Source organism: Oncorhynchus mykiss, chromosome 10, assembly GCF_057628025.1.
Source record: "Oncorhynchus mykiss isolate SJ-2025 chromosome 10, ASM5762802v1, whole genome shotgun sequence".
Taxonomy (NCBI): Eukaryota; Metazoa; Chordata; class Actinopteri; order Salmoniformes; family Salmonidae; genus Oncorhynchus; species Oncorhynchus mykiss.
Window position 1 is genome coordinate 67,193,946 of NC_143031.1, and position 16,802 is coordinate 67,210,747.

Sequence of the window (16,802 nt, forward strand, 5' to 3'; positions counted from 1 at the left end):
AAAATGTTGATTATAAAAATGTATACCAACTCAATGTCAGCTCTCCTCAATGTTGTGATAAAGTTGAGATAAAAACTTGTGAGCTGTGAAAAATGGAGCAACAAAAACTAAACTAACGGAATGACAGAAATTCTCTACAAAATGGCGACACATTTCTTGCCTCAGTGCTTTCTGCCTCTTTGGTTGCTCCTGCATCTAAACTGGAGAGGCCCTCCCCTTTTCCCATCATGAAGGAGTGAAATATTCAAGACAAGTGAACATCAACAGAAACATCCATTAGGTACAGGTCAGATGTGACCAATTTTCTACAGGCAGCCCCATCTCTGGAAGGTCACATCGTCACCCACACATAGTTCTACTCTGAGATAAGATGACTTATATTCTCTAGGATGCAGCCAATGAGAAAAGACAGGGAAACACGGTTTTCCTGACATAGACCTAATTCAATCGGACACTATTCCAAAAGGATGATACATACCAATAATAGAAATCTTTGTTGCAAAGTTCTACAGTATTTTACATGGCAAACAATAATAGGAGTTTAGTCCTTTAAATGCTGCAAACAAACTTGGCAATTATGTGCCTATCAGGCACCCGTGGAGCAGCATTATTGTGTAATGAAGCAAAAAGTTTTGCCAGATGTGCAGTTGGAAATGCAAAATAATACCCACCTGCATTGCAATTCAGAAACTTCAAATAATCAAAACTCCCTCAGCCTGCCGCCTGCATCAGCAAAGTGCATTTAACCACAGGGTCATTAGGAGTAAACTGCTGATCGCTCTGAAAGACCAATAATGGTGCGCGAATTGTACTGCATAATGGGCCTTCACTCTCCACTTTTCCCAAGCCTCATCTGTCTGAAATGGGCCCAGGAGTAAAACACAGTGCTTATCCCTGATGCCATGCCTATCAACATGCCAGCGCTGATCTGGAGACACAGTTAGAGCCGAATCAAAAGGCCTGATGATTGCATCACTTCAAGTGATTTAGACCTATTGAAGGAGCCGTGGTGTGGAGTTGTGGGGAAGGAGGAAGATTGGATGGTGGGTAGGGGGTCAGATCGACAGCCCCCTATTTACCCAGTCTGCACAGCACCAAGGCCGAGGTGTCGAGAAGACTGACCCCCTGATCGTCATCTTCCAGAGATGTAGAGGAAGTTTAATCTGAGCTCTCTCTCCTCTATGTCTGTCTCACAATCTCACTCTCTCTTTGTCCCTCTGATCTTATATCTCTCTCTCTCTCTCTCTGTCTCCCCCCTCTCTCTTCTCTCTCCTCCCTTGCAATCTGGGCTTGAATACCCAATGAGAGATCTTTATAGTTCCATAGATCAGGTGTGGTGACAGCGGAGGGACAGGCGGGGTGACAGGCGGGGTGAGAGCCAGAGAAGAGATGGCACATGAAGCTGTCAGCCTGACGATAAAATTACTACCATCCTCACCCGGGGGAGGAAAGAGGAGATATTTACCTACTGTACAAACATTTTCTCATCAAGGCAGAGCAAGGAATCCAATTATATGTAATGCAAAATGTATTTCATTTTTCATATTAACGTACAACGTGTTCGCCGTGAGGTTTCTGAAATGTTTCAGTGGCTTGAGAGGAGGATGTGGTTTCCTTCCGGCACATTGGATGAATTTATTAGTGAATGATGTATCCCAGGTCCATCTAACCATCTATCAGTGATGATTAAAACTACTCCTGCGCCCAACCTCCCAATGGAAAAAAAACTGGTTGGGAAACAATCTCCACGAATACCTGATTCTTAGCCTGGAATCCCCACTATTTTCAGTTGAAGTTGGAAGTTTACATACACTTAGGTTGGAGTCATTAAAACTCGTTTTTCAACCACTCCACAAATTCCTTGATAACAAACTATAGCTTTGACAAGTCGGTTAGGACATCTACTTTGTGCATGACACAAGTCATTTTTCCAACAATTGTTTACAGACAGATTATTTAACTTATCATTCACTGTATCACATTTCCAGTGGGTCAGAAGTTTACATACACTAAGTTGACTGTGCCTTTAAACAGCTTGGAAAATTCCAGAAAATGATGCCATGGCTTTAGAAGCTTCTGATAGGCTAATTGACATCATTTGAGTCAATTGGAGGTGTACATATGGATGTATTTCAAGGTCTACCTTCAAACTCAGTGTCTCTTTGCTTGACATCATACCGCTCAGGAAGGAGACGGGTTCTGTCTCCTAGAGATGAACATACTTTGGTCCGAAAAGTGCAAATCAATTCCAGAACAACAGCAAAGGACCCTGTGAAGATGCTGGAGGAAACAGGTACCAAAGTATCTATGTCCACAATAAAATGAGTCCTATATTGATATAATCTGAAAGGCCGCTCAGAAAGGAAGAAGCCACTGATCCAAAACTGCCATAAAAAAGCCAGACTACAGTTTGCAACTGCACATGGGGACAAAGATTGTACTTTTTGGAGAAATGTACTCTGGTCTGGTCTGATGAAACAAAAATAGAACTGTTTGGCCATAATGACCATCGTTATGTTTGGAGGAAAAAGGGGGAGGCTTGCAAGCCGAAGAACATCATCCCAACCTTGAAGCACGGGGGTGGTAGCATCATGTTGTGGGGGTGCTTTGCTGCAGGATGGACCGGTGCACCTCACAAAATAGATGGCTTCATGAGGATGGAAAATTATGTTGATATATTGAAGCAACATCTCAAGACATCAGTCAGGAAGTTAAAGCTTGGTCGCAAATGGGTCTTCCAAATGGACAATGACCCCAAGCATACTTCCAAAGTTGTGGCAAAATGGCTTGATGACAACAAAGTCAAGGTATTGGAATGGCCATCACAAACCCTGACCTCAATCCCAAAGAAAAATTGTGGGCAGAACTGAAAAAGCGTGTGCGAGCATGGAGGCCTACAAATCTGACTCAGTTACACCAGCTCTGTCAGGAGAAATCTGCCAAAATTCACCCAACTTTTTGTTGGAAGCTTGTGGAAGGCTACCCGAAACGTTTGACCCAAGTTAAACAATTTAAAGGCAATACTACCAAATACTAAATGAGTGTATGTAAACTTCTGACCCACTGGGAATGTAATGAAAGGAATAAAAGCTGAAATAAATCATTCTCTCTACTATAATTCTGACATTTCAGAATCCTGATCCTAAATGACCTAAGACAGAGAATTTTTATTGAGATTAAATGTCAGGAATTGTGAAAAAACGGGAGCTTAAATGTATTTGGCTAAGGTGTATGTAAACCTCCGACTTCAACTGTAAATGGTGAACGGAGCATACGAGTGTGGATTCCAGGCAACCTGATTCCAGCTCCTGCATTTATGGGTATGATTGCCTGAGGCTAGATCCCATCCTCACAGAGCGCAGATAGAGTGAGATTGTGTGTGTGTGCCAGAGAAACAGATAGAATGAGATAGTAATAAACTGCCAAGGCCATCTCCAGCCCCATCCCTTCACAGGTAACACAGAGAGGCATTATATATACCTCAGAATACGATGCAGCAAACTGCATGCCATGTTTATGAACAATGTAAAGTCAAATCTGCTACTTATGGTTTCTGGGGGTAGAGAAGCAGACAGTCCAGCTGTGTCCGTTTTGTGACACTGTCTACTCTAAAACATTTCATTAGCAGGCTGCTGGCTGCCTGTCCCATATGAGAAACGCATTACGTTTCAGCGAGCACCAGACATTCATAAATCAATGAACATGGAAGAGTCCCAAATGGCCCCCTATTCCCTATATAGTGCACTATTTTGAGCCATGATCAAAAGCAATGCACTATAAAAGGGAATAGGGTGCCATTTGGGATGTAGCTCTGGTAGAATAATAGCCTTCCGTGACACACCTGTGGAGGCATTCAGGGACTGTCTCTTAGCTGATGTATTGGTGTCTGGAAATAGATTCATTCATTACAATACCAGCTAAAAATACGCAAGAAACCAAATCAGCCTGTGGATACTGCTCAGACTTAGCTGTTATTGGTGGCATGTAAGAGAGTGGGTTTATGTAGGCCTAAGTATTGTGAGAAGTCCTATTATTTGTATCAATGCCTCAGTAAGTGACCTCGAAAACATGACCTGACGTTTCATTTTGGATTCTAAGGTAATCACATATGGTTTTATATGCCTTTGTATGCTTTTCTGTTCGTGTGTGTGTGTGTGTGTACCGGCTCCTTCGAATGTGTCAATTCGTTCTGTAGGTGCGTTAGCTCTGTCCGTATGCGTACGCACTCTTGCATGTGTGTGAATGTGTGTGGTGGTTCTGTGTGTATTCCTAACTTCCTACCTCTCCCCAGGCGGCAGGCAGCGGCTCCACAGCGGGGTAGTACTTGGCCAGGTCCCAGGCTACAGCGTTCATGTACCACTTGAAGTCTTTACATTTGAGGTGTCTTCTCAGCTCCTTCTGGGCCGTCAGGTCCCCGGTGGACAGGTGGCGGTACTCTGGACGACGCTGGTAGATGAACTCTGTGTACTCATCCATCCATGTCTCAGCCACCCTCTTCAGGTTCTGAGATAAGGGAGAGAGAGAGATGGGGTTAGGAGATGGACTGTCTGTGTGTTTAGCTTATCACAGCACAGGTCACAGTGCGCTGAGTAAGTCAGACCTCATCTTAAATCAGATAGTTAAACTGAGGATGTAGGTCCAGCCATCTATCAGCCATGTGCAACCAGTCAAAATGGCTGCATGTTAGCCATAACCAGTTGATGGAAGCAGTGTATTGACTGGTCAGTCTAACTTACTCTGGCTAGGCTTGTTCCAGATGGCACTTTGTAGGGGACGTATTTCCTGTAGATATGTCCAACTCGGGAGCATGGTACGTCGTACATACTGCCCCCACACATCCATACCTGAATGGAGATGGAACACAAACAATACCTCAGTACATTACTTCAAAAGCTTCCTGTCAGCCTGCTAGCTATGTGTTCTAAGCAAGGCTGCAAAACCTTTGTAACTTAACCAACCGTGTTTTAGGGTCGCAAAATGTCAGGAACAATTAATACATTTTCTGGTTTTTCCAGAATACCTGGTTGGATGATTCTGGATTTCCTGCTTATTCCCTCCTGATTCTGGATTTCCTGCTTATTCCCTCCTGATTCTGGGATTTCCTGCTTATTCCCTCCTGATTCTGGGATTTCCTGCTTATTCCCTCCTGATTCTGGGATTTCCTGCTTATTCCCTACTGATTCTAGGATTTCCTGCTTATTCCCTCCTGATTCTGGGATTTCCTGCTTATTCCCTCCTGATTCTGGGATTTCCTGCTTATTCCCTCCTGATTCTGGGATTTCCTGCTTATTCCCTCCTGATTCTGGGATTTCCTGCTTATTCCCTCCTGATTCTGGGATTTCCTGCTTATTCCCTCCTGATTCTGGGATTTCCTGCTTATTCCCTCCTGATTCTGGGATTTCCTGCTTATTCCCTCCTGATTCTGGGATTTCCTGCTTATTCCCTCCTGATTCTGGATTTCCTGCTTATTCCCTCCTGATTCTGGGATTTCCTGCTTATTCCCTCCTGATTCTGGGATTTCCTGCTTATTCCCTCCTGATTCTGGGATTTCGGGAGAAATCAGAACATTTATTGAATGTTCCCGGAATTTTTCAACCCTAGTTGTAAGCATTGAAGTAAAGAAAGAAAAGAAAAAAAGCACACTTTGTTTTTCCTATTGTTCCAGAAAGGAATCTTTCAATTTTAAAGCCCTGAGTTATTGTGGACTGAGTTCAGAGTGAGGATATTGTTGTTGAAATGGTTGTGTTCTGTTTGTTGCAAGACCCTAACAGACAACCTATTGTCCTGTCCCTCTGTCCACACTTGAAGTGGATTCCCACTTTGTCTGCTTGGCAGGGCCACATTATAAGCCTCTTTGAGCGGAGGGACTGAAAGAAATCCTATTTCCAGAGCACTCCGCTCGATACCCCTCTTTTCCTGCATCAAAGGAAGAGCTAGAAAGAAGAGGGAGGAAGAGGGCAGGTGTCAGTAGTGCAACTCTGAACCCCTTCAGTCTGCTATCCTCTCCCTTACTGTCTCCCTTACTCTCTCTTCCTCCCTATGCCTCTCTTTATCTCTTCATGTCCCGCCATTCTTTCTCATTCCTCTCCCCTCTTTCCCTCCCTCTCTCACCCCTCCTTCTTTCAAACTTGGCAGCTTGATTAGAATTAAAGTGGTCATGCTGACTGTTTGGAAAGGATGCTGGGACATTTCACCTCTCCTCCGCTTCTCCTCCTCTCTCCCGCGGTGTGTGTGAGCGCTCCACCTCTCTCCCTGCTCTGCCATATCAAAATGAGGCAGGGTGCTTTCCTGTGGAGCCTCAGGTTAATGGTCAAGCTGGCTTTACAGGCTCCATTGACATGTGGAGAGATTCCTCCAGTCTTCAGAAAATGGCCTCCTCAGAGGACAAGTGTAGATGTTCATTAACCTCTCATTTCAGCAGAAATACGAGGGGTTTATGAATGACTCCCATGCGTTCATGAGTAACAATTTGTTTTAGCGAGGTAAAATTTGAGGTAAAATTCCTCGAGATGCTTTGATGATATCTGGTCAATGTGAGAAACAACCAGTGTCAATAGATTGTCAGTCTAACAGCTATCATATGTAGGCTAACTGTCAGACATCCATACTCCATGACAGTAGAGGAGAGTGGGGTTAGTTGAGCCAAAGCGGGCAGTTGAGCCACCCTTGTTTCTAGGAAACCATACACATAATGTATAATTTGACCAAATATTTAGGAAGAGGTCATCATTTCATGGAGTCTATGAAAGTAGAAACCACATGGAAAAAGTGGTAAGCAAGTTAGGTCTAAAAAGTCTAAATCATTTATTGTGTTAGAGGTTTCATGATGCTTCTAAACCAAAGTAGATAATCTTAAGAGTGTTCTATATATCAGTTTGGGTCTCTATAAGCTTCAATATGAGGTCCTACACCTAGCATGAAAGTGCATCCTTGTAGCTGTGTGGGGTAATAAAGTCAACATGTTTGTCTTGGGGTAAATTGAGGGAATGGCAAGTTGAGCAAATTGAAGTGTTTTCTTCCCAAGTGTAATGCAAGGAATTATTGGTGGGATATGAGGTTACAACAGGGCCTGGCCTATGTTCATTTTAAAAAGTACAAAGTGTTTGTTAGGTGTTAAGCCTGTGTTAAAGGATTCTACAAAATAATAAAAGACAAAAATGCAATTGTGATTATGATGAATTGTGTTTGAGAAATGAAAATGGTTTCAAAAATGTAGTGCTAATATTTCAATCAATACAGACATTTGTAGACGGCATAGCTATGTTTTCAAAACTGAAATGTTTTCATGAATTCTGATTGTTTCCAGAGATACACAACATCCTGAAATATATGGAGATATCTTTGCTAGAAATAATACTATGAAAGTTTAGATGCCAATCACCATATACGTTCAACGATTAAAAAACCTGGAAGGAGGAGAGATGACTAGAAACGATTCGGTTGACCGTTTTTATGTGTGGATTAATTGTCGGAGTAGAGGACCTTGTGCATTTCAGGTAAAATAACAACATAATGTTTATATCCCAGGACAAATTAGCTAGCAGCAGCAAGCTAGCTAAATAGGACAAATTAGCTAGCAAATGCAAGCTAACTAGCTAAATTGCCATAAATGTTTAATGCTTTTCGACCTGTCCCCAAATGAATGTCATTGGTTCAGAGTTTGTTTTGATATTTTAACCTGCGTGTGGTGATCCCGTTTGGTGTAGGGGGACAAAATAAATGTATGCACGATGTCGCACGCGCGCAGCCGGTTTGGGTTCCGTGTTACCCCACTCTCCCCTAAGTAACTGGACCAGACAACTCTGAATCAGAGCTTTTAACATTTAGACAGATGGGGGCGCCACTGTGTAATATTTACACTTTTTCTTCATTTGTGTGCTTATTGTACACTTGTGAATTCTCAATACAAAATAACACCAACGACTCAAAAAACACACAGATTAACACAAAATGTCTGAATCCCCCCTCCCACCTCTGTAAGAAGACTTATTGCAAATTTGCTTGGGAACTATTTTTATCGTTGCCATGGTTTCCAGTCAAGGAAGAAAGGGCTGCATTCCAATTACAAAGTGCACTTACTGACAGAACGAGAGCGAGAGAGAGAGAAAGCGAGAGAGAGAGTATACTGAGACCCGGTTGGATGGCAGGTATGTCAGGCACGATAACCACAATATTCCCTCACATCCATATACCGTGTTCTCCTCCGGAAATCAAAATGGAATAACCTCTGAGCCGCAAACAAGCCAAACATCACTGGCTGTAATTAGTTTGGGAAGGAGGCTAAAGCCTGAACTACTCCTTGTAACCCAGTAACACACACGTGCACACACGGTTGCAGACACACGGGCACACACACACAAACATTATTTTGGAAGTGCATTGTACTGGAGAAAGTATGGGAAATAAAACACTGGAGAACAGAGTACTATTCTTAGCAATTCTTCTGAGTGAAAGTCGTTCCAGTTTAATAAAGTTGTCTGGGAGCAGATTGACCTGTCTGGAGACTGAGGCAGGGGTATGGTGGGACAGGATGGAAAAGAATGGACCAAAGAAACACATTGTTATGGGTCCATGATTGTCTGGACTCTAATATCATTGCAAGGTTGGTAGACTTTAGTGTGTTTTAAAGCATCTGTAATTTTTAAGGGATGTATTGTTGTGCTCAGATGAACGACAAAACTTTATATGCATTTTAAATATGTCCAATGAAATGAATTCAAGGTAAGGTTAATTAATTCAAGGTAAGGTGGGACACAATCACTGGATGAAAAGGGTGGAAGAGCCACATTGATTGTATAATATGAACTATTAGTAAATAATATTTATATTTATCATATCCTATTGAAGAAAAGATTAGTGGCATTTATATGTCGTGTTACACACAGTGCAGATTAGGACTAAATAGAAGCACCTCAGCATAGATAGAAGTGGATAGCATTGACCAGGGGTTTGCAACAGGCAACAGGTGGCAGTGGGCTATATATATATATATATATATATATATATATATATATATATATATATATTTTTTTGGGGGAGGGATTTTAGTTTTTGGAGAAAAAAATACTAGCTAGAAATGACTTTCATTTAGGAAATCTGTTCACCAAGGATTCCCATGAATAAAAAAAAAGAGGTACAGTGCATTTGGAAAAGTATTCAGACCCCTTGACTTTATCCAGATTTTGTTACATTACAGCCTTATTTTAAAATGTATTAAATTGTTGTTTTTCCTCATCAATCTACACACAATACCACATAATGACAAAGGAAAAACTGTTTTCTAGATTTTTTTTATGTATTAAAAATAAAAAATGGAAATATCACATTTACATAAGTATTCAGACCCTTTACTCAGTACTTTGTTGAAGCACCTTTGGCAGTGATTACAGCCTTGAGTCTTCTTGGGTATGACGCTACATGTTTGGCACACTGTATTTGGGGAGTTTCTTCCATTCTTCTCTGCAGTTCCTCTCAAACTCTGTCAGGTTGGATGGGAGCATCGCTGCACAGCTATTTTCAGGTCTCTCTAGAGATGTTCGATTGGGTTTAAGGATCTCTCTGTACTTTGCTCTGTTCATCTTTCCCTCGATCCTGACTGGTCTCCCAGTCCCTGTCACTGAAAAAGATCCCCACAGCACGATGCGGCCACCACCATGCTTCACCGTAGAGATGGTGCCAGGTTTCTTACAGACGTTACACTTGACATTCAGGCCAAAGTGTTCAATCTTGGTTTCATCAGACCAGAGAATCTTGTTTCTCATGGTCTGAGTCCTTTGGGTGCCTTTTGGCAAACTCCAAGCGGGCCGTCATGTGCCTTTTACTGAGGAGTGGCTTCCGGGTGGCCACTACCATAAAGGCCTGATTGGTGGAGTGCTGCCGAGATGGGAGAACCTTCCAGAAGGATAACCATCTCCACAGAGGAACTCTCAGAGCTCATTCAGAGTGACCATCAGGTTCTTGGTCACCTCCCTGACCAAGGCCCTTCTCCCACGATTGCGCAGTTTGGCCTGGCGGCCAGCTCGGGGAATTGTCTTGACACAATCCTGTCTCTGAGCTCTACGGACAATTCCTTCGACCTCATGGCTTGTTTCTGCTCTGACATGCACTGTCAACTATGGGACCTTATATAGACAGTTGTGGACCTTTCCAAATCATGCCCAATCAATTGAATTTTACCACAGGTAATCCAGCGTTAGAAACATCAAGGATGATCAATGGAAACAGGATGCACCTGAGCTCAATTTCAAGTCCCATAGCAAATGGTCTGAATACTTATGTCAATAAGGTTTCTCTGTTTAACATTTTTAATACACTTGAAAGAATTTCTAAAAACCCGTTTTCACATTGTCATCATAGGATATTGTGTGTAGATTGATGATATTTTGTGTGTTTATTTAATCCATTTTAGAATAAGGCTGTAAAGTAACAACATGTGGAAAAAGTCAAGGGGTCTGAATGCACTGCATGAGATTGTGTCTACATGTAATCAAGTTATGAAATGATTGCTATTTTCAAATAAATCTATGTTGGGGCTGAGTTGTAGTCAAATGATTATAATTATGTTAAGAGAGCTCCTTGGAGAGCCCCTTGGATGAGTGAAGAAACAAATCAATTAAAGAGAAATTGCAGAAAGGCAGAGTGGAAGTGGAGAAAGTCAAAGTTGCAGGTCCATTATGATATTCTGAGAGAGCAACTTGGCATATACACTATAGTAACAGTCAAAAGTTTGGACACACTCATTAAGGGTTTTTCTTTATTTCTCCTATTTTCTACATTGCAGAATAATAGTGAAGATATCAAAACTATGAAATAACACATATGGAATCATGTAGTAACCAAAAAAGTGTTAAACAAATCAAAATACATTTTCCATTTGAGATTCTTCAAAGTAGCCACCCTTTCGCAGTGGTCTAGGGCACTGCATCGCAGCGCTAGCTGTGCCACCAGAGACTCTGGGTTCGCGCCCAGGCTCTGTCGCAGCCGGCCGCGACCGGGAGGTCCGTGGGGCGACGCACAATTGGCCTAGCGTCGTCTGGGTTAGGGAGGATTTGGCGGGTAGGGATATCCTTGTCTCATCGTGTACCAGCGACTCCTGTGGTGGGCCGGGCGCAGTGCGCGCTAACCAAGGTAGCCAGGTGCAAAGTGTTTCCTCCGACACATTGGTGTAGCTGGCTTCCAGGTTGGAGGCGCGCTGTGTTAAGAAGCAGTGCGGCTTGGTTGGGTTGTGTTTCGGAGGACGCATGGCTTTCGACCTTCATCTCTCCCGAGCCCGTACGGGAGTTGTAGCGATGAGACAAGATAGTAATTACTAGTAACAATTGGATAGTAACAATTAGATACCACGAAACAATTGGATATGACAAAACTGGCTCTCATGAGGACCGCCACAGGAAAGGAAGACCCAGAGTTACCTCTGCTGCAGAGGATAAGTTCATTAGCGTTACCAGCCTCAGAAATTGCAGCCCAAATAAATGCTTCAGAGTTCAAGTAACAGACATATCTCAACATCAACTGGTCAGAGGAGACCGCGTCAATCAGGCCTTCATGGTAGAATTGCTGCAAAGAAACCACTACTAAAGGTACACCCTTAAGAAGATGAGACTTTCTTGGGCCAAGAAACACGAGCAATGGACATTAGACCGGTGGAAATATGTCCTTTGGTCTGATGAGTCCAAATTTGAGATTTTTGGTTCCAACTGCTGTGTCTTTGTGAGACGCAGAGTAGGTGAATCTGAAAAAAAGTAATCTAGATTCTTCAGCTCTTAGCCATTTTCGGGCAATCTCCAACCTTTCACTCTTAAGCAAAATTCTGGAGAAATTGGTTTTCAAACAAACATATAATATCTTTAAGTGCTCTATTTTTGAAACTCTATTTTTGAAAAATTCCAATCTTTTTTTTGTGCCCACCACAGCACAGAGACAGCCTTAGTTAAAGTGGCAAATGATCTTAAGAGCCAACACAGATGCCAAACAGCTCTCTGTCCTTGTACTCTTGGATTTAAGTGCTGCACTCGACACGGTTGACCATGATGTCCTTCTGAAAAGACTGGAAAGGTGGATTGGCCTCTCTCCGCTCCGGTTCTAAATTGGTTTAGGACCTATTTAACTGGTCGAGAGTCAAAATAGGCGCTGTGGCGTCCACAAGGTTTGATTTTGTAACCTTGTGCTGGACAAAGATTTTTTCTTTAAACAAGTTGGACGCAAAGGATTTACTTCAGACACCGGACAAAGCCCAAATCCCTGTCATTCTCATGAAGAAGAGACAGCGATATCGGGGACGTAGGTCGGGGTGCCTTGTAAGGATTTGACGGCAAGTGGGTAATCCGCCTCTACCACCAGTCCTATTAGCCAACGTGCAATCATTGGATAATAAACTGGATGAGCTCTGACCAAGTCTATACTACCAACGGAACATTAAAAACTGTAATATCTTATGTTTCATCGAGTAGTGGCTGAACAATGATATGGGTAACATACAGCTGGCTGAGTTTTTCATGCATTGGCTAGATAGAACAGCTGCCTTTAGTAAGACAAGGGGTGGTGGTCTGTGTCTATTTGTCAGTAACAGCTGGTGTTCGAAATGTAATATTAAGGAAGTCTCAAGGTTTTGCTCGCCTTAGGTAGAGCATCTCATGATAAGCTGTAGACCACAATATTTACCGAGAGAGTTTATCTATATTTTTGGTAGCTGTCTATTTACCATGACAAAACTGATGTTGGCACTAAGACCACACTCAACGAGCTGTATAAGGCCATAAGCAAACAAGAAAATGCTCATCCAGTGGCGGTGCTCCTAGTGGCCGTGTACTATATTGCAGGGAAACTTAAATCCATTTTATCTCATTTCTACCAGCATGTTACATGTGCAACCAGATGAAATAAAACTCTAGACCACCTTTACTCCACACACAGAAATGCGTACAAAGCTCTCCCTCAGCCTCCATTTGGCAAATCTGACCGTAACTCTATCCTTTTGAGTCCTGCTTACAAACTAAAGCAGGACCTACCAGTGACTCGCTCAATACGGAAGTGACGCAGATGCTAAGCAGATGCTAAGCTACAGGACTGTTATGGGATTCTTACGATGGCATTGAGGAGTACACCACATCAGTCACTGGCTTCATCGATAAGTGCATTGATTACATATTTCCCACAGTGACCGTACGTACATATCCCAACCAGAAGTAATGGATTACAGGCAACATCCGCACTGAGCTAAAGGGTAGAGCTGCCGCTTTCAAGGAGCGGGACACTAACCTGGACAAGAAAACTCGCTATGCCCTTCTACGAACCATCAAACAGGGAAAGCGGCAATACAGGACTAAGATTATGTCACGCCCTGATCTGTTTCACCTGTCTTTGTGATTGTCTCCACCCACCTCCAGGTGTCACCTGTTTTCTCTATTAGTCCCCAGTGTATTTATGCATGTGTTTCCTGTCTCTTAGTGCCAGTTTGTCTTGTATTTCCAAGCCAACCAGCATTTTTCCTAGCCCTCCTGGTTTTTGATCCTTGCGTTTCCTGATGCCGAATCCGCCTGCCTGACCACTCTGGCTGTTCTGATCTCGAGCATGCCAATCCCCTTGCACTGTTTGGACTCAGACCTGATCATTGAACCCCTGCCTGTCCTGACCTCGAGCCTGCCTATCGCCTGGTACTGTTTGGACTCTAACCTGGTTTATGAACTCTAGCCTGTCCCTGACCTGCCTTTTGCCTACCCCTTTTTTTATAATAAATATCGGAGCTCACCCATCTGGCTCCCGTGTCTGCATTTGGGTCTCATCTTGTTCCCTTATAGATTGAATTGTACTACACTGGCTCCGACGCTCGTCAGATGTGGCAGGGCTTGCAAACTATTACGGACTACAAAGGGAAGCACAGCAGCGAGCTGCCCAGTGACACGAGCCTACTAGATGAGCTAAATTACGTCTATTCTCACTTCGAGGCAAGCAACACTGAAGCATGTATGAGAGCAGCAGCTGTTCTGGACGACTGTGATCACGCTCTCCATAGCCAATGTGAGTAAGACCTTTAAACAGGTCAAAAATCACAAGGCCGCAGGGCCAGACGGAATTCCAGGATGTGTAGTCCGAGCATGTGCTGAACAACTGGAATGTGTATTTACTGACATTTTCAATCTATTCCTGACCGAGTCTGTAATACCAACATGTTTCAAGCAGACCACCATAGTCCCTGTGGTCAAGACCACCAGGTCCACCTGTGGTCAAGGCTCACATCAACACCATCATTCCAGAAACACTAGACCCACTCCAATTTGCATACCGCCCCAACAGATCCACAGATGACGCAATCTCTATTGCACTCCACACTAACGGTTCCCACTTTTCCTCTTCTGTTTTTTGTGTAGTAAATATTTCAGTTATTTTAATTGTTTTTATTCCGTTTTTTTCCTGTGACGAACATTGTGTTGCATTTCATGTCTGAAATGTGCTGTATAAATAAAGCTTGGTTTGATTTGATTAAGCCACCCGGCCATCCGCGCCGACAAAAATTGGCCTGTGGCTCAATCTAGTTGCCTAACCCTGGTGTATACTGAAAGACGAACTTAGCCCTCACGAGTATGACTAGCAACCTTATGACTCCTTAAGACTTCCAGTTTCTCTACAGTGCTGTGTCGAGATGCTTGAATGATAAGACTTGTTCCAGTCTTGAGAACATTGGTAAGAGAAATGTATGATTGGGAAATGCTATCTTCTATACATGTTTGCTCACCTTGAACGATATCTCGTACTGCTCTCCGCCCCATATTTCCAAGCCAGTGTCGTAGCCACCCAGCTCCCAGAACCACTGACGGTTGACGGCAAAGAGACCTCCAGCCATCACTGGAGACCTGTAGGAGAGACAGAGAGAGAATCCATGTCTTTAGCTTGTTGGTAAAGTTATTTTCTAAATCTTCTGATCATCACAAAACAATGTGGCAGTGTCCAGTTCATTTTGTGTCATAATGTGAGCATCTACTGCTACAGCTGTAGCTCTTAAGAGAGACAGATAGAGAAACAGTGAGAGACAAAGAAATAATAAAAAGTGTTAGTTACCATGTTCAGATTTATTACGTTAAAATACTGCATAACATCCATATATTGAAAGGTGACATTTGGTGTAATTCCAAGAAGTAATCTACACTTGCAGTCTTTGTGGTATCAGACAGACAAACGGGTGTGAGGTGTGAGTTATTCTTTAACAAAAATATAGAGTAACATACCTAATCCCTTGAGCTGAGAAAAGTATGACATATGTAAAGTACATATATTGAAAGGTGGCATTTGAGCATCATAATTCAGAGACAATCATATTGCAGTCTTAGTGGAAGCATACGGAGAGAAATGATGTGGCCCTCACATGACCCGCATCTCTCTGTTGCCCCTGGATACGTAAATACACACCTTCTAAAACACCATCATACATATGGTAAAAACATGCACTCAGACACGCAGGCAGTCTTAAAGACATATCGAGTCTTTACCCATAAATCACCTGGCTTGCAATAATAAAGGATGTTCCGTTCAGGCTTATCTCAGTCAAAGCTTTCATCCAATCACGGCAAAGAAATACCAGTCTCTAGCGGTATGCTGACACCGACCCTCACGCAATCGATAAACTTCACAAAGAGCTCAAGCAGTCAAAAATCCCCATGATTGACACTTGACATGGCTATTTGCCTGACATTTCACATTTCCCACTACAGAATCTACAGAAAGATCAAAGCAGACGGGGGATTGGTGCACAGTAAGCAGTATCTACTCCAAGTAGAAGCAACTTCCTTCCTATCAACAACAAACTGCTTCTACTAATAGTATTCTAATCCTTTCTCCCTGCCTATTCCTATTCTCCCTCCTTGCTCATTGTACTGCCCCAAACCTGTGCTCATTGTTATTTCACACTCCCTTTCAGCAGGGCTTAAGCTCGGGGAGTGGATTTTGTTGGACCCTGACTTTGGCATGTTTGAATGTTTTTCCTTGTCGTTCTTCTTCGACGATGGTGGAGAATCAGAGTAATCCTCCGGGTAATGGGAAGAGCTCTTTTCCTGCGTTTGAGTCATTCCTCGGTAGCGACGAGGACGAGGCGCCAATCTTCTATGAAAGCGTGGGGGGGATGAAATACTGTGATGTAAGTAGAGGAGGCCAAAAAAGGAAAACACCACAGCCCTTTGAATTACTGAGAGAAAAGAGCGGCGGTGTCTTGATGCGAGGCTTGGATGGATGCGGTACGGCAGTGTGGAGGATAGGTCTAGCGTTTGAGCTGGGGAGCCGTTGAACTTGGGGTGTTTTGTGAACAAAAAATGCTCGGAATAAACAGCACCATGGCGCAAAGCCACAACACAACAGCAAGCTTGACTCATTAAATCTCTTCACACCTCCTGATTCACAGAGAAAGCGTCGCATTATTTGGGCATCTTAGTCAACAAAAAAAGAGCTTAAAGCCAAGAAAGTTTTAAGCAGTAAAATCCAGAATAGCAAAGGACTTGTGGGTAGGATTGGATTTGGTGCTTAAGGTTAGGCCTCCACAGATGGACAGTCTTTCCTATCCGAAAAACAGTTTGGTCTGACCCAATGATGAGTCAAAGGAACCAAATGCGCCTTGTTCCAATTTTTTGGTGTGTCTATGTATCTATGACAACCATGATCTGCCGTGCAAAAAAACAAGACAAGACAACAAGTGAGGAATGAGCTTGTGTGTGGTGATGAAGGCAGAGCCAGACGGAGGGAGCTCAGTGCATAAATCTATTTACTCTGCGGGTAACACCCTCCGGCCTGCTTCCCTCCAATTTAATAAAGCGCTGAAA

At 43.0% G+C, this 16,802-nt stretch overlaps 1 protein-coding gene across 2 annotated transcripts in view; it reads right to left on the reverse strand.

The window, feature by feature from the left end:
• The window catches only part of LOC110534499 (polypeptide N-acetylgalactosaminyltransferase-like 6), a 246,825-nt gene that overhangs the window by 6,484 nt on the left and 223,539 nt on the right, over positions 1–16,802 (reverse strand). For both annotated transcript variants that reach the window (XM_036933624.2, XM_090187599.1), the window contains 3 exons: positions 14,732–14,849; positions 4,737–4,844; positions 4,282–4,503 (listed from right to left, as the gene is read on the reverse strand). In XM_036933624.2, the coding sequence (XP_036789519.1) occupies positions 4,282–4,503; positions 4,737–4,844; positions 14,732–14,849 (448 nt within the window). The remainder of the gene's footprint in view (positions 1–4,281; positions 4,504–4,736; positions 4,845–14,731; positions 14,850–16,802) is intronic.